We start from the raw sequence: 24,049 nt of genomic DNA, 5'->3' as shown, positions 1-24,049 counted from the left end.
TACAACAACAACATAAGGAGTCTGCAATAGGCCGGTTGGCCTGTGCTTGGCAGCTCCTGTCGAGAGTTACTACCACTCTCTATCATCCATGAATCTATCCAGTCTCCTTTTCAAACTTTCCAGCGTTCCAGCACTCACTACATAGTTGCTAAGCTTGTTCCACTCGTCCACCACCCTATTTGTGAACCAGTTCCTTCCTATCTCCCTCCTAAACCTAAACTTATCCAACTTAAATCCGTTGCTTTGAGTCCTATCCTGCTCGGATATTATAAGAATATCTATATCCCCTTTATTGATTCCTTTCACCCACTTAAATACTTCTATCATATCTCCCCGCACTCTTCGTCTTTCTAGGGAATGCAAGTTTAGTTTCTTTAACCTATCCTGATATGGAAGGTTTTTAAGTCCCGGAATCATTTTCGTCATTCTTCGTTGCACCGACTCTTGTGAATTGATATCCATTCTATAATAAGGGCACCAGAACTGAACCGCATAATCGAGGTGCGGCCTGACTGGCTCAAGATATATTTGCAATAAGACCTCTGCACTCTTATTACTTACACTTCTAGATATAAAACCCAATACACTGTTCACCTTATTTGGAACATTAACGCACTGTTTTCTCGGCCGTAGGTCCGGGCTTACAAATACCCCTAGGTCTCTTTCACAAGTCGACTTCTCTAGGTTGATGTTAAGGCTGTATACATTGGCAGTATTTGTTCTTCCAATATTAAGTACGCTGCACTTACTGGTGTTGAATTTCATTTGCCATTTTTCAGACCACCCCTGCAGTTTATTTAGATCCTCCTGTAATGCATTTGCATCCTGCCCTGAATTAATCTGCCGCCCTATTTTGGTGATATCCGCAAGCTTGCCTATGTCACTGCTGATCCCAGTATCTAGATCGTTTATGTAGATTATGAACAAGAGTGGGCCTAGTACTGACCCTTGGGGAACCCCACTGGTTACACGACCCCACTCAGATTTAACACCATCTGCGCTGACCCTCTGTGTCCTATTGGTGAGCCATGATTTTATCCAATTTAAAACTTTCCCCTCGATACCATGAGCCTTAATTTTTCTCAGAAGTCTCTGATGCGGTACTCTGTCAAATGCTTTGCTTAAGGCTAAGTAAATAACATCGCAAGTTTCGTCATTATCTACTAGTAATTTTCGTCATTATCTACTAAGTCAAGGGCCATCTTTCACATGTCCACACACCAGAACTAATTGCAGTAAGAGTAGTACTGCAGCTGTTATTGCAGCTGAAACAAAAACAACGGAGTACCTTAGCCTCTGAAGATGTCTTGAATAAAGACGAAAGCTAAGGTACTCCGTTGTTTCCATTTTCCCGTGTGATTTTATCAAGATATATATATATATATATATATATATATATATATATATATATATATATATATATATATATATATATATATATATATATATATATAAAACAGATCAGGAAAGGGAATCCCGTCTTAATGCTAACAGAAAGCGAACAGCGGACAGTCGGTCACAGGAAACAGATCTGGAAAGGGAATCCCGTCTTAATACTCATAGAGAGCAAACAGCGGACAGTCGGTCACAGGAAACAGATTAGGAAAGGGAATCCCGTCTTAATGCTGATAGATAGCAAACAGCAGAAAGGCCTTCTCTAGAAAATGAAATGAAATTCGTTTGAATGCTAATAGACAGAGAGCTGCGGGATCCAGAGTTCTAAGAAAGAATTCACAGTGCCATCCACTTGCAAGAGCAGCATTTAACTATGACAATGAGACAGAATATGAAAAGTATCCTTCTGTTGTTATTGGCAACATGGATAAGGAATGTGAACACTGCGGTGCAAAGAAGTATAAAGGAGAATCTGCTGGACTGTGCTGCTCTCATGTGAAAGTACGACAGCCAAATTTGGAAAAACCACAACAGCTATTGAAGACTCTCATGCTGGGAACAACACCAGAGTCAAAACACTTCTTGGAAAATATACTGAAGTACAATTCATGCTTCCAGATGACATCCTTTGGAGCTACCATAGTAGTTCGTGAGCACGGATACATATCAACATTCAAAGTCCAGGGTCAAGTCTATCACAAAGCAGGATCCCTCTTACCACTGGAAGATGAGCAGGCAAAGTTCCTCCAAATCTACTCCATGGGAGATCACGAAAAGCAGACTACTATCAGGTGTGGCAATATTCAAGGTGTCAGACATGACATTGTCCTATCTATCCAAGAAATGCTGCTTGAGCGCAACAGGTATGTACAGACATTAAAAATGCCCTGGAAAACATGCCTTCTGACGAGTACAAAGTCAGGATCAAAGCAAACACGACCCCAAAGGGAGAACATGAAAGAAGATTCAATGCTGCTGTAGTTGATGAAGTAGCCATCCTGATTGTCGCTCAAGAGTTTGAGAAACGAGACCTCATACTCAAAATGAGATACGAGTCGCTCTCAGGAAGAAAATGATGCCACATGTACTGGAAGCTACAATACTGACAGGAAAAGCTAAAGGAGAGGACGTTTTTATACCAAGGATACCTCTCATCACCACTGACCTGCCATTTGAGTTCAAGCGACTTTAGTTCCCGGTTAAAGTGAGCTTTGCCATGACCATCTACAAAAGCCAGGGGCAGTCCATAAAGATGGTTGGCCTAAATCTGGTGTTTCCTTGCTTCTCTCATGGACAATTCTATGATGGATGCTCCAGAGTGGGAACTGGCAAAAATCTGTACATACTTGCTGCTAATGGCAAAACCAAAAATGTGGTCTACCTTAATGCACTACAGTGAGACAATGTGGAGCCTCCCGGAAGGTGGCGTCCTACCAGGTTTCGTGAAAAACCGCCTGAGAGGTGCGATTCCACTAGTTATATATATATATATATATATATATATATATATATATATATATATTATATATATATATATATATATGCTGATAACCACAAGAAAGAAGAAAACACGAAGTTCCTAAGCGCTAATTCACATCTTCAGGTGAGTAACAGTGATTTACTTGCATATATATATATATATATATATATATATATATATATATATATATATATATATATATATATATATATATATATATATATATATATATATATATATATATATATATATATATATATATATATATATATATATATATATATATATATATATATATATATATACAGTACGTTGAATAAAATAATCAAATAGGAAAATTCTAAACCTTAACGATAGCTTTGTTTGGAAATTTGCTTTTTCACAAGGTAATGAAGGTAGTGAGCGATGACTTCCAAAGAAATAAATTAACCTGGCTCTTGTAATATCTTACCATATTAATTTCATTTTAAGTATATTAAAGTTGTTAGGTCTTAGGCACTGCAGTATTATGATACTGTTACCATAAGGATAATACCGTACCTGTAGCCTGTGCTCTTACCTGAATCCACATTCTTGTTTTATTAGGAATTTACTGAACTTGTTTATAAGTGTAAGAGGGCAGGCACAATTAGCAGCAGTCACTAAGACGTAGAGTGGATTAAATACTGCACTTTTCAGTACTACAACATTGACGTGTTTCCGATGTTCATCAAAGAAAATTGCTCATTAATGCTGTAGTGAGAATAGTATTAGGAGACCAAAGTGCGAATAGACGGACACACAAACATAACGACAGGTAAACAAATTGAATCGACCATAATACTTGCAAATCAATGATTTCGTAAAGTAAAAATATCAGCAATACATGTAACCACTATTCTTAACATAAACACAAGTATCATGACTTATAATTCAGGAAACAGGCAGTAAAATATTGAAAACTTCTCAGATCCCCACAAGTTTTAGGTACAATAAAAAAAATAAAAACATGACCCACTCAACAGAGCAATTTATACAAATTACTGGCAGGAATATCCACAGTACAAACACCACTAATAACACGGTACAGCGGCAACACAACAGCAGCTCAAGGAACAAAACAGCCACAGGACCAAACAGGAAGCAGGAGATAAAGAGGGTTGTCACATGTTAGAGGTGAAGGAGCCTCGGCCGGGTCCTAACAATTACACGTGATGACGAGCGACGCGCCGCGGTATTATGGAAGGATCTTGGCCAAGTGCGACTCATCTCCCATTGTGCACGGGATGATGCCAGCTGCCTCTGTATGCGACAGCAAGCACCGACAAGCACGTTACCTTTGTGATGCTCACTCCTTGTGGTGCCTCACAAGTAATGCTCTTTTGTGTGGCACGCAGCGAGTGCCGCTTGGGATGTGCAGCTTTCAATGGCTTCAAAGGTGTTTTCAATCACTTGCAAAGACTTCTGATGAATGAGTCTAGGCTTAAAAAGGCATCATCAGAAGCTCTATATGGCGTCTGCAGTGGCCTTAGAATACACTCTCAATGACCTCCACAAAACGTCCTTCATGATTTTACGGATTTCTCCGGTATTTTAGGCCTTAATATTCCGAGGCTCTCATATGACTCATCCATTTCCTCAGTTAATGTTTCTAAGTAATCTGAGTAATGTGAGTCTACTACGCACAATAACAACATCCTCTGACAGCCCTGTTGTGCATTATGTTGCCACAACATAGTTGTAGCAGAACTCCACGAGCAATGGCTTCTCTCTGCCCTGTCATCCTTCCTATCCCTCCTACTGTATTTGTTCCTTACTCTAAACCTACTTCCCCTTCCCTTCCTCAGTAGCAACTTGGTGAAGTCATGCAGGCGTGAAAGATGCTGCATCATACGCCTGTGAATGCCTTGAGCTATTCTATCTTCAAATTTCAAAACAAGGCTTTGTTTATAGTAAATAATTTACGTTACTATATGTACAAAATGTAACTGTGTACACATAAACACACATATATATATATATATATATATATATATATATATATATATATATATATATATATATATATATATTCAACACCTCACCCCGCCAGGATTCGAACCCACGGCCCACGACTGCGACCGGGGAACACTACCTCCAGACCACCAGGATACTAAAAGGAGTCCTAGACTCTGTTATATTTCACACAAAGCCTGTTCAACGAGCTTATGGCGCCGTGAACCTCTAATGGGGACTACCCGGATCACAAAAATGTTGCAAAATAACCGGTAATAAAGGATTCGAACATACGTACCTAAGAACCTCAGTTCGAAGAGATACCAGTACACCTCCCATTTTAACGTACATGTATCTGATGGAGACTCTCGCAACCGTAAACATAAGTTCTCATTATAAATGTGGTCTAATCCATCTGGACACAATGTTAGGGTTCTAAATATTGTCTGCAAGAACCTCAGCGTAGTAGCCAATAGACAGCACCTGTAGGATCATATTATCTTCATGTCTCAACATTTTAAATTTAATACTTAGCGTACATCATCCTGCCTCACTCTCTCACACATATCACTCTATGTCTCTTAATCACCATCCAGTTAAGACGTTTCACTTACCGCGTAACACAAGGTGTAATCCGCCATGACTAACCTGCTTGGTCACGGATCTGATCCACGATTTCACAGTTCGCTTAAATTCATCATCATCGTCATCACCGAGTGAAAATTTCCTGAGAAGATCTAAGTCAATATGAAAACAGGACTGGCTAGGTTAGTTATATTGCTTACTGGATATGTTGTGATACTGCAATCAGCCAAGTTATTATGTTAACTGTTGTTTGTGTGTGTGGTATACTCGTATATATAAATATATATACACACACACACATAATATATATATATATATATATATATATATATATATATATATATATATATATATATATATATATATATATATATATAACATCATGATGATGGATGATGTTATATGTAGTGATGATGGATGGTGTTATATGTAGTGATGATGGGTGGTGTTATATGTAGTAATGATGGATGGTGTTATATGTAGTGATGATGGATAGTGTTATATGTAGTGATGATGGATGATGTTATATGTAGTGATGATGAGTGGTGTTATATGTAGTGATGATGGATGGTGTTTTATGTAGTGATGATGGATGATGTTATATGTAGTGATGATGGGTGGTGCTATATTTAGTGATGATTAGACAAAATAATAACAGTTTAATGCTAAATAAATTATTGCTGTATCGTTGTAGTGGAACTTACATACACCGTTAATGAACTATTGATGGAAGAAGAAGTTTTGGGGACTGAACAGTGAGACAATGTGGAGCCTCCCGGAGGGTGGCGTCCTACCGTGGCCTAGCGGATGAGCCGCCCGGACCAAACTTGGCATGGATAGCAAGTGTCATGTGGGGATCTCCAAAAACCTCCAACCAACCCGATCCGACACACCCAACCCGACCCGAACCGTTAAACCACACAGAGGTTGAAAAGTCGTATCACATCCCACGTATTATAGGCAATTTTATCTTTATATATACTACTACACGTTCACTACAACACCCGTACTACACGTTCGTTACAACACCAGTACTACACGGTCACTAGAACACCCATACTACACGTTCACTACAACACCATTGGACCCCAGGTCGCCTCTCAACCTCGCTCACAATGAGAATCCAGTGTGCGACATCAAAAAAGAATCGGCAAAGGCAAAACTCTTAGAAAAATAAAACCTCATAGTCTGGGATAAATGCCTCAAGGCATCATACCTTTGGAGAAGTGTTCAGACACTCACCCTATCCACAAACATGAGAGTACATGTACAAGGAGATCAGGACGCTGGACGGTTTGCAAACCTTCTACTACAGATTGGGAATGGAACTTTCCCTGCTGATTCAGAAGGACAAATAATCATTCCTCAAGGATGTGGAAATGTTGTAAAGTCCCCAACTGAGCTCACTAACATGGTCTACCCAAACATTATCCACCACTACAAGGATCACAAGTGGTTGTGTGAACGCGCAATTCTGGCACCAAAGAATGAAACAGTGGCTGAAATCAACATGACTCTACTCAGACAGCTTCCAGGCAGTGAGAACTCATTCAAATCTGTTGATACAGTAATCGACCTGGACCAAGCAGTCCAGTACCCTGCAGAATTCCTTAATTCTTTGGATCCATCTGGGATGCCTCCTCACCACATCACTCTCAACATTGGAACTCCTATAATGCTCTTAAGAAATCTTAAACCACCAATCCTCTGCAATGGCACAAGACTGGTTGGTGAAGAACATGATCCCACATGTACAGGAAGCTACACTACTGACAGGAAAAGCTAAAGGAGAAGACGTTTTTATACCAAGGATACCTCTCATCACCACTGACCTGCCATTTGAGTTCAAGCGACTTCAGTTCCCGGTTAAAGTGAGCTTTGCCATGACCATCTACAAAAGCTAGGAACAGTCCCTAAAGATGGTTGGCCTAAACCTGGTGTTTCCTTGCTTCTCTCATGGACAGTTCTATGTTGGATGCTCCAGAGTGGGAACTGGCAAAAATCTGTACATACTTGCTGCTAATGGCAAAACCAAAAATGTGGTCTACCTTAATGCACTACAGTGAGACAATAGGGTGTGTCATACGGAGGCGAATTTTTTTTTTTTGAGTTTGAAAAATCGGCCCATGGTATTAATGATCTAGTTCTATGTGCAGAATCATGTGATATCTTCAGATTTGAAAAGTTTTCATTTTTTGCTAGGTAAATATTAACTTGAAATCTTATGAAAATTCAGTATTCCCACCCTTTTACCAACACCACTAAATAGCTTATTTAAAGTAAAGTAAATGTATCAGGTTAATTTATTAGGATGAAAATGATCCAGAATAGTGAAACTAATGATCTTGACACATTTATTAAATTTAATATTCCTTTAGAAAACAAAATCATCAAATACAAAAACCGGTTTTACTACTACGACCCGGTGTTGCTGCACACCATAGAGAACATGTCTTTCTTGCTTCTGTTTCTACTCATCATCTCCCTGCTGACCACCTGAGCTCGGATGTAGCCTTCCCTCCTCTCCTGGCTGTACGCGTGACTGCTGGCCTCGCTCACTTGCTGTACACAACGCTCTATACTCTGGGTGTGTGAGGGCCAGGCAGGGACATGCATGGGGTTGTCCAGGAAAGCTCTGACTTGAACATTGGTGAGGCTGTAGGTAAGAGGCGGCTCACTGCCAGACTGGATGTTATCCAGATCTATGAGATCAGTGAGGGTCTTGGCACCTAGATTGACTTCAGGAGTCTTCCTGACCCTGAAGGAATCGTCACCAACTGATTCGTCATGCCCAGATCCTCTCATAAGTCTCATATCCAAGATCTTTTGATTGTTACTCTTCTCTCCTCCTCATCCTTACTGCAGAGCATTGTCTGCAGGCTGCCTCCAGGATGAGCATACCCAGAAGATCTCACAGTCTCCACAATCTGAACAACCTTCCTTGGCTGACTCCTCAGGAACAAGCTGGAAGAAACATACCTCGGACAGCCGGTGATGACTTGACCTTGTTGAACCAATTTGGCAAGTAGACACTCTGATAATTGGACAATAAGTCTCAGAGATTGTGAAGCTGGTTCCTTTCAGTTTATGATGAAGCGACCCAAATTCTCTGGGAACCTGAGAGCCGTTGTGAGCCACCTAGAATGTGAGACTGGACCTATCTGCAGGTAAACAAGTCTATCAGGCATGACCCCAGTTTTGATGGCACTGCAAATCATGCTTAACCATAGTACTGGTCAGTACTCAGGTCGTCAATGACAGTATGTTACCAAGCTCAACGAGTGGAGAGACCAGCTGTGATTTTTTCAAGCTCGGATTTATTTCTAACTCAGTGGCAGAGTCAGCATCTTGCCAAGAGGACCAGACCATCTGTTGTTTGAAAGAGTCTTGCCATCAGCTCCTAGATCAGATGTCTGGTAACGCTTCGTTGGTGTGGAAGTCACAAACAATCCAGACCAGCTTCCTCCCAATCTTCCGCTCTATCCACTGTATGACCCCCCCTTGCTGCCACCCTGTGTTCGTGTTGGTGCTGTCCTCAATGGCCTGCAGGGTCTGGTCTCGTTCCTCTCTCTGAGCCAGTTCACAATGTTATACCCACTATCTCAGCTGGTTTCCTGATGTCATCTTTCTCTGGAGTGAAAATGCCACAAATACTTCCCTCCTGGTTCCTGCAGCAGGAGTAGTGTTCCTCCTTCACCATGGCAGGGGAACAACTTGTCCAGAATCTCAACTTTCATGAACACTTTAGTGTCATCCCTTCTCCCATCAAAGAACAAACAATTGATTCCATTTTCTCTTATCCCTTATCAAGCTCCTCTTCTGGGTTACTGATAAGTTTCTCCTGGGCTCCTCACTTTTTGTTATGATCTATCACCAGGTGAGAACATCATCAGGGTGTTATCAATACCAAATCCAATCCAGGCAGTTGTTGCTATCTCTGCAGTTTCTCTGAGACCAGTGTGGTGTCGCATGCTGGCCAGAGCATGCTTGGGATATCTTTCTATTTCAGATCTTATGCCTGGAAGGTTTGGGATCATTATTTTTCTGGAGTTAGGGACAAAGTCACCATTCTCCTAGTCCTTTTCGGATCAGCCCATGGGAAGTCATTAAACTCTGAATCAGCTTGACTCCAATCATCGGCCTTTTACCTCACCCTGGGCCTTCTCAAATCTCTTTTCCTCAACAACTCTTCTCCTCTTCTGTCTCTCTGTGGCAGCCTCCACCATCTCTTGGACTCGGAATATCTTGGCTACAAGAAATCATAGAGAGCCCCTATACTGCCAATCTTCTCTCTCTGTGCTTTGACAATGCCAGTTCGATCACCAGGAATCTTCAGTTCACGCTTGCAAATACATGAGATGTGGGCCTCCAGTTTACAGTCACGATCGCATCAAACTCGGACAGAGAACAATTGGGCACTTGCAAATAGTGTTCAAATAACTGGTCCAGTTGTACGCTTAAAGCTGTGTCCTTAACTGCAGTTTTCCTCTCCCCAAGAGAGATATCTCTTGCCTTTTCCCCAACTGGCTAGCAGTCTCTCACTAATCTTCTTCTGACTTATTGTTATGACTGGAGGCTTGAACTGAGCGTTAGCCAGAGTGTACTGTACTTAAGACGAAAAGCTTTGGTCATATCTGGCAATGTCTTTGTTTGTGTAAGTTCTTTGGTTCCTTTTTCCTGATTTGCCTGATTAAAACACCGTATCTCAAAGCATCTCTCAATGGCAAACCTTTCCGACTTCAGGAGCTCTCTCCCAGACCCAAGATAGTGACTGAGATGGCTGGATTTTGGTTCCTCTCGTCCTGACACAAGCAATATCACTTAAATATTATCAACTTATAAATGCATCAGAATCTGAAACAGAAAAAATATTGTTGGTTAGGAGTTTGTTGAGGTAAGTCGAAAGCAATGTTCACTATTTAATTGTAATGCACTAATGCAGCTGTACGTTAGATTTTCGATAAATTTCACGCTAAAAATTTACCTAGCAAAAAGGTTGCAAAATATTGAAACTGAGTATTTTCTGTTTATATACATAAAATCTACCAAAAAAGTGATGGAGCCATTAGTTTTTAGCTGATCTTCCCTCCTATGACACACCCTAATTGAGACAATGTGGAGCCTCCAGTGTGGTGTCCTACCGTGGCCTTGAAAGAGCAGTGAGACAATGTGGAGCTCCCCGGAGTGTGGGTGTCCCACCGTGCCTTTTAGGGAAAGAGGCTGCCCAGAGGGCGATTTATATATATATATATATATATATATATATATATATATATATATATGGCCCCAATTCACCGAGACGCCGCGTTGACTGTTCTCAGCATTATATATTTCTTCTCTAAGGTCATATTCAACCACCACTACGCTTCATTATACTGGTAACTGCATTGTGTTGTCTTTGTCAGGGTAATTCACAAGAAACACCCAAAATATAGCCCTCACGACCCTTTTTTCCTTAAGATGCCAATTACTTAGTTTTTTATCTCTTAAGACAGTAAAATTTTTGGGGTCCCATTTCATGACTTGTGTTTTGGGTGCTGCTTATAGTATATACATTTTGTTATTATTAATTCGCGTTTTAGATATAATAAATATCATTATCTAGAATGTTTGGTATGTTATATAATAGGTTACATTAGTCAAATATTTCATTCTTCACTCATACCGTTGATCACATTGCTGATCTGCTGTCAAAAATATGTATGGGAAATTTTCTACATCATTTTGCTGATGGAGAGAAAATATTGACAACAATTTACAGAGGATTCATAATGCCACTCAGGTTCTCGTCCTCCTCTGGCCAAGTGTGAATGTCACGGCTCAGGTGGCTGCCGCTTCCTCTTCAGTCCTCAAGCAGGTGTAGTCGCGGCCAGAATGCCTTCGTCAATTAGCAATATCTGGCATCTACTTGAGACTCATATACAGAATATTTGACTGTTTTATAACTGCAGATTTCATCTTTTCATTATATATTATATCGGAATAACAACATGACAGGAAGACGATGAATTTTGCACGATGCGAACGCAATAATTTTCCATAATTTTAAAGGTAAGAGACGTTGTTGAAGGTAACTGTCGAGGGAAATAAGGCGGAAGACTTTATGCTTACGACACTCTTGATGAACGCACCTACAGTATAAAGACATTCCCTTTCCGTCTAGTGCTTGAAGACGAAAATAATATCATAACCGTTGAAGTCGAGTTGAAGAATGGAAGTAGTTTTTGTTCAAACAATTATGGTATATTTGTTCAGACAGAGGACGTGGTCTCATCATTTAGATTATCATGGGAAACAGTGTCTTGGTTCTAGGAAAGTAAAGGTTACAATGATGACTCGGTGGAGAGGGTTAATAGGTGTGTTATTCTTCGGAGCAATTGGAGATCACGTGCGACGATGAGCTAATGCAGTATAATACACCTTTCAACTCCTCATCTTTCCTAATCCGTAAGGTAAGTCTGTTTAGAATACTTAGTCACAAAAGCGGAAGAGAAGGGACATACATCAACATATAATTGGTGATAAAAGAGAGAAATGTAGGCATATATAGTTAACACACCTTTGCCTCACCTTGCTTTTTGTGGGTTTACCTTTACATGATTCCATGAGACTTCCTCGTGTGTAAGTCAAATCCAAATGAATAGATATTTAGAGAAATTTGATCCCTGATTCTAATTTATTGGATCAGCAACTGGAGTATACCATTTTTGCACGAATGTTTATCTGTAATTATCCATGAGTTACAGCAAAAGATATTATGTAAGCAGAGAGATAAGTTTAATTTAAACAATTTTGCCTTAAATGTGTTAATTCATTGTGTTCCCAATTACCGAATTACTTCACATAAACATCACTGCACTTATTATAATTATAGTTAAAACTTTTAAATCTTCCACTATAAAATAGGCACTAATCTATATGAATGATATGTAGTAGGGAGTAGGCTTTAGGTAGTAGCTAGTATGCAGTTACCAAACAGGGAGGTGCTACCGCCTGGGAAGATATTGAAAGAATAATGTGTTGTCTAATGGTAGACCCTGCTACCATATGGCATCACGAAAATTGTGACCAAGTTCCAGGTTGCTGATCTGTCTTTCTGCCTTATTTACACACAATTCCAGGGTCTCAATTAATTATCTCTCTTACTACTGACAACACAACATACATACACACACACCACACACACACACACACACACACTCATATATATATATATATATATATATATATATATATATATATATATATATATATATATATATATATATATATATATATATATATATGCTGATAACCACAAGGAAGGAAGAAAACACGAAGTTCCCAAGCGCTTTCGTGTAATTCACATCTTCAGGGGTGAGTACAGACTAGAGAGAGTAATACAAATCAAGGTGTATATATACAGAGGAGGGTGTGACCAGGTCCACAATGGTCAGGTATTAGGCAATGACCCTACTAATCTTTAAATAGCACACAACGGTTGGTGGTCAGGTCAGATGGTCAAGTGACCCGGCCTTCTCACCTGATCACAAATCTTCTTAATTACAAAATTGTCCAGCTTGTACATGCTGTTACTCAAATTCATGTTGAATGCTTCGGTATGTTTAATAAGACTAGATTCTATGATGTTCCTACTGTCAATTGACTTACATGGTAATATTGAGGAGGCATTATCCCAGTCAATGCAATGCTTGTTATCCCTCAAATGAACAAACAGAGCATTGGATTCCTGGCCTGTCCTAACACTGTACTTGTGTTGTTTAATTCTAGTTTAATACCTAGATCACGCGCACCTACAGTGATTTACTTGCATAAATGGATTCCACGCGCCACTTCTTCATCTTCTCTACAAGCTGTCCTGGACTGTCTCCTTTCGTTACTGAATACTCCTCTTCGATGATCAAGGCCCACAAATTGAAAATACGTTTGAAATTTCTCCAGACATGCCTCAGTGAAAAAGTTATGCCTAGATCAATCCTACCACAACGTGTCCTGAAGATGTCTGACCGCCCCTTTGATGAGTTCCAAGAAATCATCCTAAAGAAACATTTTGAAATAAAGAAAATTGAAGTGGATGAAGCCTTCCGTATTGTAAGACAAAAAAAGCGCGCTTTTAATATGACCATACCGAGCTATTGGAAAAAGTTCATGTTAGACTACTGTTTTGATAACCTCCACTCTCTTCCCTATCATCTCCACCCTCCTCCCCATCATCTCCACTCACCTCCCCATCACCTCCACTCTCTTCCCCATCATCTCCACCCTCCTCCCCATCATATCCACCCTTTTCCCCATCATCTCCACCCTCCTCCCTATCATCTCCACCCTCCTCCCTATCATCTCCACTCTCATCCCTATCATCTCCACTCTCTTCCCCATCATCTCCACCTTCCTCCCCATCATCTCCACCACCCTCCTCATCATCTTCACCCTCTTCCCTATCCTCTCCACTCTCTTCCCTATCATCTCCACCCTCCTCCCCATCATCTCCACTCACCTCCCCATCACCTCCACTCTCTTCCCCATCATCTCCACCCTCCTCCCCATCATATCCACCCTTTTCCCCATCATCTCCACCCTCCTCCCTATCATCTCCACCCTCCCCACTGCCCCCACTCTCCTTCATCATCTCCACCTACTGTCATCATCCCCACCGTACTCCCAATCATCTCACCTCCTCTCGATCATAACCACTCTCTCCCCACCATCTCATCCTCCCATCATTTCCACCACTCCTCCCTCATCACATCCACTCTCCTCCCCATCATCTCCAATCTCCCTCCCCCATCAACAACAACACCTCCCCCATCATCTCCTCTCTCTCTCCCCATCATTTCCACTCGCCTCCCCATCATCACCACCTCCTTTCCATCATCTCTACCCTCCTCCATTATCTCCTCTCTCTCCCTCCCCATCATTTCCACTGCCTCCCCATCATCACCACCTTCCTTTCCATCATCTCTACCCGCCTCCCATCATCTCCACTGTCCTCCCCATCATCTTCACCCTCCTCTCCATCATCTCCAACCTTCTCCCCATCATCTTCACTCTCCTCCCCATCATCTCCAACCTTCTCCCCATCATCTTCACCGTCCTCCCCATCATCTTCACTCTCCTTCCTATCATCTCGACTCTCTTCCTCATCATCTCCATTCTCTTCCCATCATCTACACTCTCCTGAGCCCCATCATTTCACCCTCCTCCCCACCATCTTCACCCTCCTCCCCATCATCTCCACGCTCCTCCCCATCATCTCCATTCTCCTCTTCATCATCTCCACTCCACTTCCATCATCTCCACCCTCCTCCCCATCATCTGCACCCTTTAACAATTGATTATATGTCCCTATATTGAATGTAACATATTTTGTGTAACAAATTACTCTTATATTGTCTTTTTATTGTTTATATTGATTTACGTATTTATTTATATACCTATTCTTCTTTGTCTTCTTCTTTCTTTTACTTATTCTTGCTATTCTTTCTCGTTATACTCGTGAGAGGTGGAGAGGTGTAAGGGAGGTAGTAAGAGGTAATTGTTTATGTTTGATTTATTTTTTATTTTGCCGCTTACAGCGGCTACTTTATTGTGCACCCCACACTCATCCTGTGAGCGGTAGCGCAAATGGCTTACAGAGTAGAGTTTACAACGGGTCATAATATTTAACCCCCGTTGTCAGGATATTATGGCACTGAATGTTACACAGTATTTCAATTACATTATTTGTTTAGTTCTATACATAAAGGGTAACTTATTCACAAATGAGTGAGTACAGGCGTGTAAGGCAGTATGTCTGGCCTCACACTTTGTTATTCACATTTACGTGAGAAGTATTCAAGCACATTGCGTATTTGGTTCTGTACATGAGAACTGATATAGTTACTAAGTGCAAAAAAGTGGATACAATCTTAATATGTCGGCTATCTTGCCATTAGAGATGAAGTGTTGTGCCATTTCACACACAGTGTGCTTGGACCTGTCCCGAAAAGGTTCTATCTTCACACAGTCAAGGACGTAGTGTTCAAGTGTGTGGCCATATGTCTGGCCACACACTTTACATTGAGTTTTGTTTACATCTGCTTGAGGAACATACTGCCAGAGGTACTTATATCCTAACCTTAATCTAGCGGTTACAACATCTTGTAATCTAGTGATCTTGTTACTTGCTCCTTATACATGTTTCACTTGACACATTTCATCATGGTAAACTATGGATCGACTAGTGCCTGTTTGCACTAATCTACTTGCGTCAAACTCATCAATAAGTTCTTTCCTAATTACAGTTTTAAGGGTTCTTTTTGACAGACCCAAATTGTATTCAACGGTGTCTTTGTTAGACGCGAGTTTGGCGAGGGCGTCAACTCTCTCATGTTTTATGAGGCCTATGTGAGACGGGCTCCACAACAATTTGACTTTGACATCCCGGTCAACAAGGCACGCATATTTGTGTCTGGCTTCAGAGACAAGAGCGTGACAACCTGAGTCGAGGGTGCCAAGGGCAAGTGGTGAGGATAGAGAGTCAGTGATGATGAGACTGTCAGTAACAGTGGTTTCAATTAATTTAATAGCTGTGAGTATGGCAACTAATTCAGTTTGTAGAGTGGATGCCCAGTTGTTAATTCTAACTCCTTTCTCAGTTATATTACCGTCAGGTTGAGTCACAACAATAACACTTCCAGCCCTCCCACAGGCGGTGTTTAGAGATCCATCAGTGTAGATGGTCTGTGTGATATTATCATCAGTCTGTAGAGTGTGTATGTGTTCAAGAGCTCTCAATTTGGCAGTGTGTTGGAGATAAATGCTCTGTATAATTAATTTTTTAGGCGGATACGTCGGTATTGTGATATCGAAGGGAACTGTCCGCCAGGGTGGCAGGAAGCGCTGTTGTGTCTCAACTTTGTACAGGTGGTCTAGTCCAAACATCTTCATATGTGTAGCTGCAGTTTGGATCCATTTTGAGTCAGCAGTCCCATGGTTCATACATTCTAGCAATTTTAAGGAAACAATGTTATCAGGATCACCACGCAGAAGCCTCAGGGCTATCATGAGGTTGACTTCAATTATTCTATCTTTAACACTGGGTATACCTAGTTATTTCCTCATAGTAAGTACTTTAGTGCTCATGGGACATTCTAGGATAATTCTGAGGGCTTTATTTTGCATTTTCTCGAGCTTGTCAACGCCTTTTCCGTCACGAAGGACCAGGGCTGGTGCGTGGTAATCTATCAGAGATCTTATATAGCCTAGGTACATTGTTTTAACAATTCTAATATTAGCACCATAGAGCGGGCTGTACCCCGCTACACTACTAAGAGGTCTCAGTTTGTCAGTGCATTGGCGGGTTAGCTGTTGTATGGCAGGTAGGGTTACCAGCTTGTTTGTTGAACACCTTAGTTTTCTCAGTGGAGATAATAAGACCGAGGTTCTCACAGGCTGCGTATACATGGTTCAGGGTGGTTTGCATTTCACGATGAGTTTTAGCATGTATAAGAATATCATCAGCATAGCTGATTGAGATATTGCTGGGGTTGTCTGGTATTAAATTTAATAATGCATTCATAAGAACATTGAACAAAGTGGGGCTAAGTACTCCATCTTGAGGGGTACCAAGTTGCATATCTTTAACTTCACTTTTGTAACCTTGAAACAGTGCAGCGAGGGTGTGAGGAGAGGGGTGGTACAGGACTAACGGTTTGTGGTTAGGCTAGAAAGGCCTACACCAAGGGGAGACTCAGGGAAGCTGGCTAGGAGGACTAGGATATCCATACTTCACAGAGGGGAAATATAGGATAGTTATTATATACATAGGACTCACCGCATTATTGCATAATACCAAGACATTTATAACACATCACTCATTCTTAATAAGGGAGGGATGAATTAGGACTCCTATTAACGGTTACTGTATTTATTGAATTAGGGTTTAACAGCTACACTTCAAAATAATGAACCTATATTCCTAGCTAGTTAAACGGGGACCACGTATCTCACAACAAATGGGAACTTAAGGATTTACCAAATAGAATACATCAAAATACCTGCCATGTCGCCACCACAGACGTCCCACATTTCCCTACACAAAATTCCAACAGAGACGCTGCCCTTCAAACTGCGTCAGCCTACAACAGACGCCACAACTTTCATGACGTCACGCCTCATAGGCTTTCTCATTGGTCGAAGACGCGCCTAAGGCCTTCATACTATTGGCTTAAAATTGGCGGAACTCATCTCCACTCTACTACCATCATCTCCACCCTCCTCCAAATCATCTTCACCCTCTTCCCTATCCTCTCCACTCTCTTCCCTATCATCTCCACCCTCCTCCCCATCATCTCCACTCACCTCCCCATCACCTCCACTCTCTTCCCCATCATCTCCACCCTCCTCCCCATCATATCCACCCTTTTCCCCATCATCTCCACCCTCCTCCCTATCATCTCCACCCTCCTCCCTATCATCTCCACTCTCATCCCTATCATCTCCACTCTCTTCCCCATCATCTCCACCTTCCTCCCCATCATCTCCACCACCCTCCTCATCATCTTCACCCTCTTCCCTATCCTCTCCACTCTCTTCCCCACCACCTCCACTCTCTTCCCTATCATCTTCACTCTCCTCCCCATCATCTTCGCCTTCCTCCCCATCATCCTCACTCTCCTCCCCATCATCCCCACTCTCCTCCCCATCATCTCCACCGTCCTCCTCATCATATTCACTCTCTTCCCCATCATCTCCACTTTCTACCCAATCGTCTCCACCCTCCTCCCCACCATCTCCTCCCTCCTCCCCTGACGGAAATCAGCTTGTGTGTCTCTTTCATCCCCTAAAATATGTCATGAGGTCATTAGTTTTCTCCTGGCAACTGAGCGGAAATATATCGTGTTTCTCGCACAGTGTGTTGACTTCATGACTCAGTGGTCTGTAGGTCAACAATCTCTCAGCGACTCACAGTGATGGTCAGAAGGGCAATGGAATATTCACGATAGTTTGTGGAATTAGTGTATACAGTAAGTTACTTTTATGATATACCATACTAACTCTTTTAAGATTCTGTATATATACTTACTATTGTACATCTATATAAATATCCTAATCTCCTTCAGACGCTCTAAACGCTGCCAGCATCCATTTTTTGTAAGAGTTTGGTGGCTAAGTGGCATTGTTTCCTCTTCATGCTCACTGGGCTGGGGTTCGAGCTTTACCGATGCAAATTATTATGTTTTGTACGTGTGTGTATTTATTCAGTGTTTGGAAAAAGTTTCAGCGTTTTTTCTCTACTGAAAAAACAATAAGAGAGGTGATAACCGTGCCTGCAGGGTGTAGTACCAGAACACCCTCCAGGGGCTATTGCAAGGTGTCTCAGTTGTTGACCCGTCTTAACCCCGAGGTGATGGGGGCTAGTACGGTTACCCCACAACACCTGTTCCTTCTAAGAGGTCACAACCCCATTCCAAGGCGTTCATTGGCTGATTTTATGTGATTAGTTTGCCCAGTGACATTTAGTCTTCGTCACTTAGCCAAGGGCACGTCTTTGGGGCAACAAAATGTCTAGCAGCACTGTGTTTGATAAAGGATGTGGGTGTCGGTTCATTCTTAATCCTGTTTGTTTGGGACCACTGTGTTCATCTTACGTTAGCCTCATATGTTGCAGCCCAGAAGAGCAGAAACTGACAGTTGTCTCAAGACTCACATTCCATTCATTACAAGATGAGTGATAAGGAATTTCATAAAAGGTTAAGTATAACATGAGTAATATGATAGGCAAACTTACTGTGGTAACTTATGTGAGAGTAGCGTTGAAGTTGCTCATCCCGTATACACACACCTGAGAGAGATGATGCAGGGCTACAGAAATTTTCGACCGTCAACTAAAAAGAGTTCTGAAATCGCTAATTTTCAAGAGCCATCCCAAGAAAGTGTGTTTACTGTATTCACGTTGTTTTTACTTAGCTGGTGAATATTGGTGTTATTTCGTGTAAGCACTTAAAGAATTCTAAAAATTGCACAGTAGTTACTTTTCGTCTATGGAAGCCTTTAGGGTGCAGATTTTCCATTCAAAATTGGGGTTGTAGTCATTTATTTTGCATGTGTGTGCTGGTCTTTCATGTTACTGAACCTCGCTCTCTATTACAGATTACGCCTGAAGTCAACGAGCTTCGGTGTGATGTTTGCGGCCGAGAATTCGACCGACGATCACGGCTGGACGCTCACTACAAGACACACACCGGAGAAAGGCCATTCTCATGCCCATTTTGCGGCAAAAGTTTCGCCTCAAAAGGGAACTGTAACACCCATATGCGTGTTCACACCCGAGAACGGCCGTACCAGTGTCCACACTGCGAAAAACGCTTCTCCCAGCACGGTCAACTTGTCATACACATACGGCGGCACACAGGCGAGAAGCCTTATGTATGTACACATTGTAATAAGGGATTTACCTGCTCAAAAGTGCTTAAAATACACGTGAGGACACACACAGGTGAGAAACCTTTTCAGTGTGAACATTGTCAAAAAGGATTTGCTGCATACGCTAACTTAGTCGTTCATCGACGAATACACACAAGGGAGCGGCCGTACGCCTGCCATTTGTGCGGCCGCGCCTTCGAACACTCTGGGAACCTAAGTCGTCACGTTCGCGTGCACCGAGTGGACAGTGGTGTTCGATGTATCCCATGTGGTCAAGTGTTCTCCTGTGATAAAGAGCTGGTCAACCATACCGCTCAGAACCATCCTAATGAATACGCCCGCGACGACGATGTTGATCCGGAGGGTCCTTTGCCCACTGAAGCAACAACTATCAACCTACAAGATCTGGAGCAGTTCCAGCCGGCAACTGGCCTTCAATGTGTTCTGCCTCCCCCTTGTGAATCACAGCTCACCATTCTGACTCCCCTGGAGCCACCCGCCCCCTCTGAACAGATCCCTACCGTGCCGCAACCAGTAGAGGCAGAGGATGAGCCTCCGGACACTGGAGTTTGCATAACTGTGAGTGATTCTGAGGACTCAGGACGTGAGTCAGGTGGTAGTACAGGATACGCTACTTCTCCTGATCAAGCCTTTGATCGGGGGGCACACCAGTCACCAGAAACTTGCACGAAGGTGGAAGAACCGGCAACGACGACAACAGAATCATCATTACCAGTGCTGATGTCATCCCCTGTACCCCAGCGGGATACAGTGCGAGAGACTCTTAGCACGCCCTTGCCTCATGAGGCCCCTACACCGTCCCCACCCTTCCGGATGCCACCAAAGAAACAGCAGTATCCGGGGGGTGGTCGATCTCCGCTGAGCGTGTTGCGGGCGGCGCTGTCGTCCCAGCGGTCTCAACCTCCTACCACTACTCTCCCAGTGGCCAGTCAAGCAAAACCTCAGCACCTACCCGTTATTTCGTCTCCGACCATCGCACTTCCGTCTGAGCCAATCTTACAGCCTGAGACCAGCGGACCCAACTCCCCACATCTGGACATACACCAACTATCACTGAGTCATCAATCTGGGTCTGGGGGTCACATGACACCCACGGGGTTGGGTGCTGGCCCTTTCCTCCGTCCCTACTCCACCCTCCCACCAGGGACCGAGCCACAACTAGCCAACTCTCCTGAATGCATCAGTGCACCACCCTTGTACATGGCAACCTCGGTTTCGCATTCTCCTTCTCCCGTTGATTCCAACCCTCTAGACCTATCACAACCTCTGGGGTCCCACGGTCATAGTCGTACAGCAACGACGGAAAGTTCACCGCTTAATCTGTCACACAGATTGGGGGAAAGTCCTGCTGAGTCATATCCTGCGAGTTACGGAGCCCCCCATCCTCCCTCTTCCACTCACCATCTACTGGCACCCACCTCGTTAATGCCTCCACATTCCCATCACCTCCTTACGCCGGCCCTCCCATCCCCACCCACACACCGCTCTAACATCCTCAGAAGAAAGTCTGCAGATGTGGGCTACTCAGATCCTAAGAAACACAAATCCCGTAAGGTAGCTCCACCTCCTCTGATTCCTATCCATACCACAGAAAAAAAAGCCGTCAGCGTTTCAACCACGTGTCATCCACCAATACCACCAATATCATCACCACAACCTCCACAACCAGAACCCCAGCCACAACTGGCTAGCCAACAATCCTCACAACAAACAATTCCTGTCTCTTCCATACCTTCATTTGTTCCTCATCAACCTTGCACAACAATGAACGTAAGCACACACACGACACTGACTCCACCGGCCTCAATAGCTGTCACACCTGCTCATACAAGAACGATCACCACTCTGCCAACCCACGTCCCCAGCACCTTACCTACATTCCCTCGGTGGTCAGTCACCTTACCCCCGCTACGTTCTAAAGTCGAGGACACTGAGATTATCGTAGAAGCTAATCTGCCAAAGGATAAGTTCATATCACATTCTGGAAAGCCTGAAGTTCTTCTGGGGGGTTCCTGCATGTCGGAAGCCTATCTGGCGGCCCCCTCGCCCCTAGAATGCATTAGAGAGAATATCCAAAGGTCACTCCTGTCTCTGCTGCCCGAGGAGCACGAGGCTGCTGGTTTCAAGAGGAAAGTGGAGACGGCCTTAGTAGTGCTGGTTGGTGAGGCTCCCATGAGGCAACTTGGATATCCTGAAAAGACCGCTGAACAGGTAAAAGTTAAAATGAACATTCATTCTGTTGTTCTTGAGTGTGAATTCCAGAGCGTCTCTCCCTCAATAAAGTTAATTTCTTTCTTCTCTTAATATTCTGCAATGTGGCAGATGACCACCAGAAAACTTATAGTCTGTGACCATGGCAATAATATTTCCGGAGCGTAATGCTGGTGATCATATCCTTCGTGGTACCTCTAAAGCATATTTGTGTGCCTCTCTCTGAACCCTCATGAATGTACGTCTGAATTCGCTACACATGCTCCACTCTATACCAGATTATAACTGTAGTACTTATATAAACACACATACACACGGTTGACTACAAATGACATGCACACACAAAACATACATATGTATATTTACATGAACAAACTAAAGAAATGGCAAGAGAGAGAGAGAGAGAGAGAGAGAGAGAGAGAGAGAGAGAGAGAGAGAATATTCCCATTACCACCAAATCGGAGTGTGGTTAGTGTGTGGGGAGGCAATGGTCCGTGACACAACTCTTAATTACTAACAGGAAATATTATTACTATGACGAATACTTCTAAGCTAATTTCTTATTTCCTTCTAACTCACTTTATTATCTTTCTCTAATTTTTTTCTCTCATGTTTTTTCTTTACCTCATACTTCCCGTCTCATACATATTCTGTCTGTCTGTCTGTCTGCCTGGCTTTTTCTCATCACAATAAAACCTTCAATTCATTTTCTATATTTTATTTTGATCAACGTAAATCCACATGGCTGCCCCAAGTCCGTGTGTTGGCTAAACGTTAGAACATTTTCACCGTGATTTTCTTCTTTTCTTCTGCATTTATATCTCAGGAAACTTGTCTCACAGTCCATTTATATCGTACAGTCCATACTACTACTACAACTACTACTACTACTACTACTACTACTACTTCTACTTCTACTACTACTACTACTACTACTACTATTATTTTTTTTAAACTATAAATGGCCTCCATACCTTCGCCACCATTTTATTACCTTAATATTAAATATCCCAATACATAAGTCGCTATCCTAGCTGTGTCGAGTTAGTTGAGCCGCAGATCTATGCGGCATTCAGTGACTGTAGCCTCATAGTCAATATCTGCAGGAGTTCCTAAGCAAAAGGAAATTAACAATGAGATTGAAAAAATCCAAAAAAATTTAAGAACTCAAATTTATCTTCCTGCAGGTACTTATTACAATCCTGGACATGGCCGGCAAGAGCCCCTGCGCAGACGTGAGGGTGGATGAAACACAGCGTCTTAAAGTCAACATGCGCAAGTTCCTTGAGTACGGCTTCCCTTCCAGAACCAATTGGGAGGAGTTGGGCTGGAACGGCAAGTCCATTGAAACTATTATGGACAATATCATCTCCTGGATATCTCGCAGACAGTCAACAGATCTCAAGCTCTTCGGCGGAGGGCAGCTTGGGGGCGGTGTCGGTGGGATGGTAGGAGGAGGAGGAGGCTCAGTAGGGGATAATGATGACTTTAAAGTGAATGGCACTCCACTAAAGGCCTTATAGTAGAGGGTTGGTAGTCGAGGGTGATGAAGAATCAGTCAGAGTCAAGGGGGGAGATATATAGTCGCTACTTCTTTTATTGTGAATACTATGTACAAATATTTATGGTATTTATTTTGGTTTTTGTATAAAATAAATGAATGAAGATTGTAAGAGTGTAATCTGTTTCCTTTGTTATGAATTTTTTTTTCCATCTTGAGCTTGACCACAATGACAATATGACTCAGTAACTCCCATGAGAAATGTATAGTTCGCCCTTACACAAAGTTTTCAATTGGAGACTTGTTAAAGGAATTAAGCATTCGACAATGAAATGATCTCTGGTTATAATGTGAATAATTTCAATGGTTTTAATATGAAAGCAAATAAGATATATGTTGATAATAAACTTAAAGACTCAATAGTCATAATATTCGCAAGAGTAAAGTTAATATAAATGATCACTTAAGGATGATAC

The 24,049-nt window shown here is 42.3% G+C and overlaps 1 protein-coding gene across 1 annotated transcript in view; it reads left to right on the top strand.

Moving 5' to 3' along the window:
- The window catches only part of LOC121872759 (RE1-silencing transcription factor-like), an 81,025-nt gene extending 57,386 nt beyond the window's left edge, over positions 1-23,639 (top strand). Inside the window, exons 3-4 of the mRNA XM_042375811.1 lie at positions 19,568-22,072; positions 23,260-23,639. Of these exons, the coding sequence (XP_042231745.1) occupies positions 19,568-22,072; positions 23,260-23,595 (2,841 nt within the window). The 3' untranslated portion in view covers positions 23,596-23,639. The remainder of the gene's footprint in view (positions 1-19,567; positions 22,073-23,259) is intronic.
- Positions 23,640-24,049: the final 410 nt, after the last annotated feature.

This window comes from Homarus americanus, unplaced genomic scaffold (genome assembly GCF_018991925.1).
Source record: "Homarus americanus isolate GMGI-L3 unplaced genomic scaffold, GMGI_Hamer_2.0 scaffold39155, whole genome shotgun sequence".
NCBI lineage: Eukaryota > Metazoa > Arthropoda > Malacostraca > Decapoda > Nephropidae > Homarus > Homarus americanus.
Note: the sequence above shows the minus strand (reverse complement) of the source record. Positions and strands in the feature narration are given on the sequence as shown.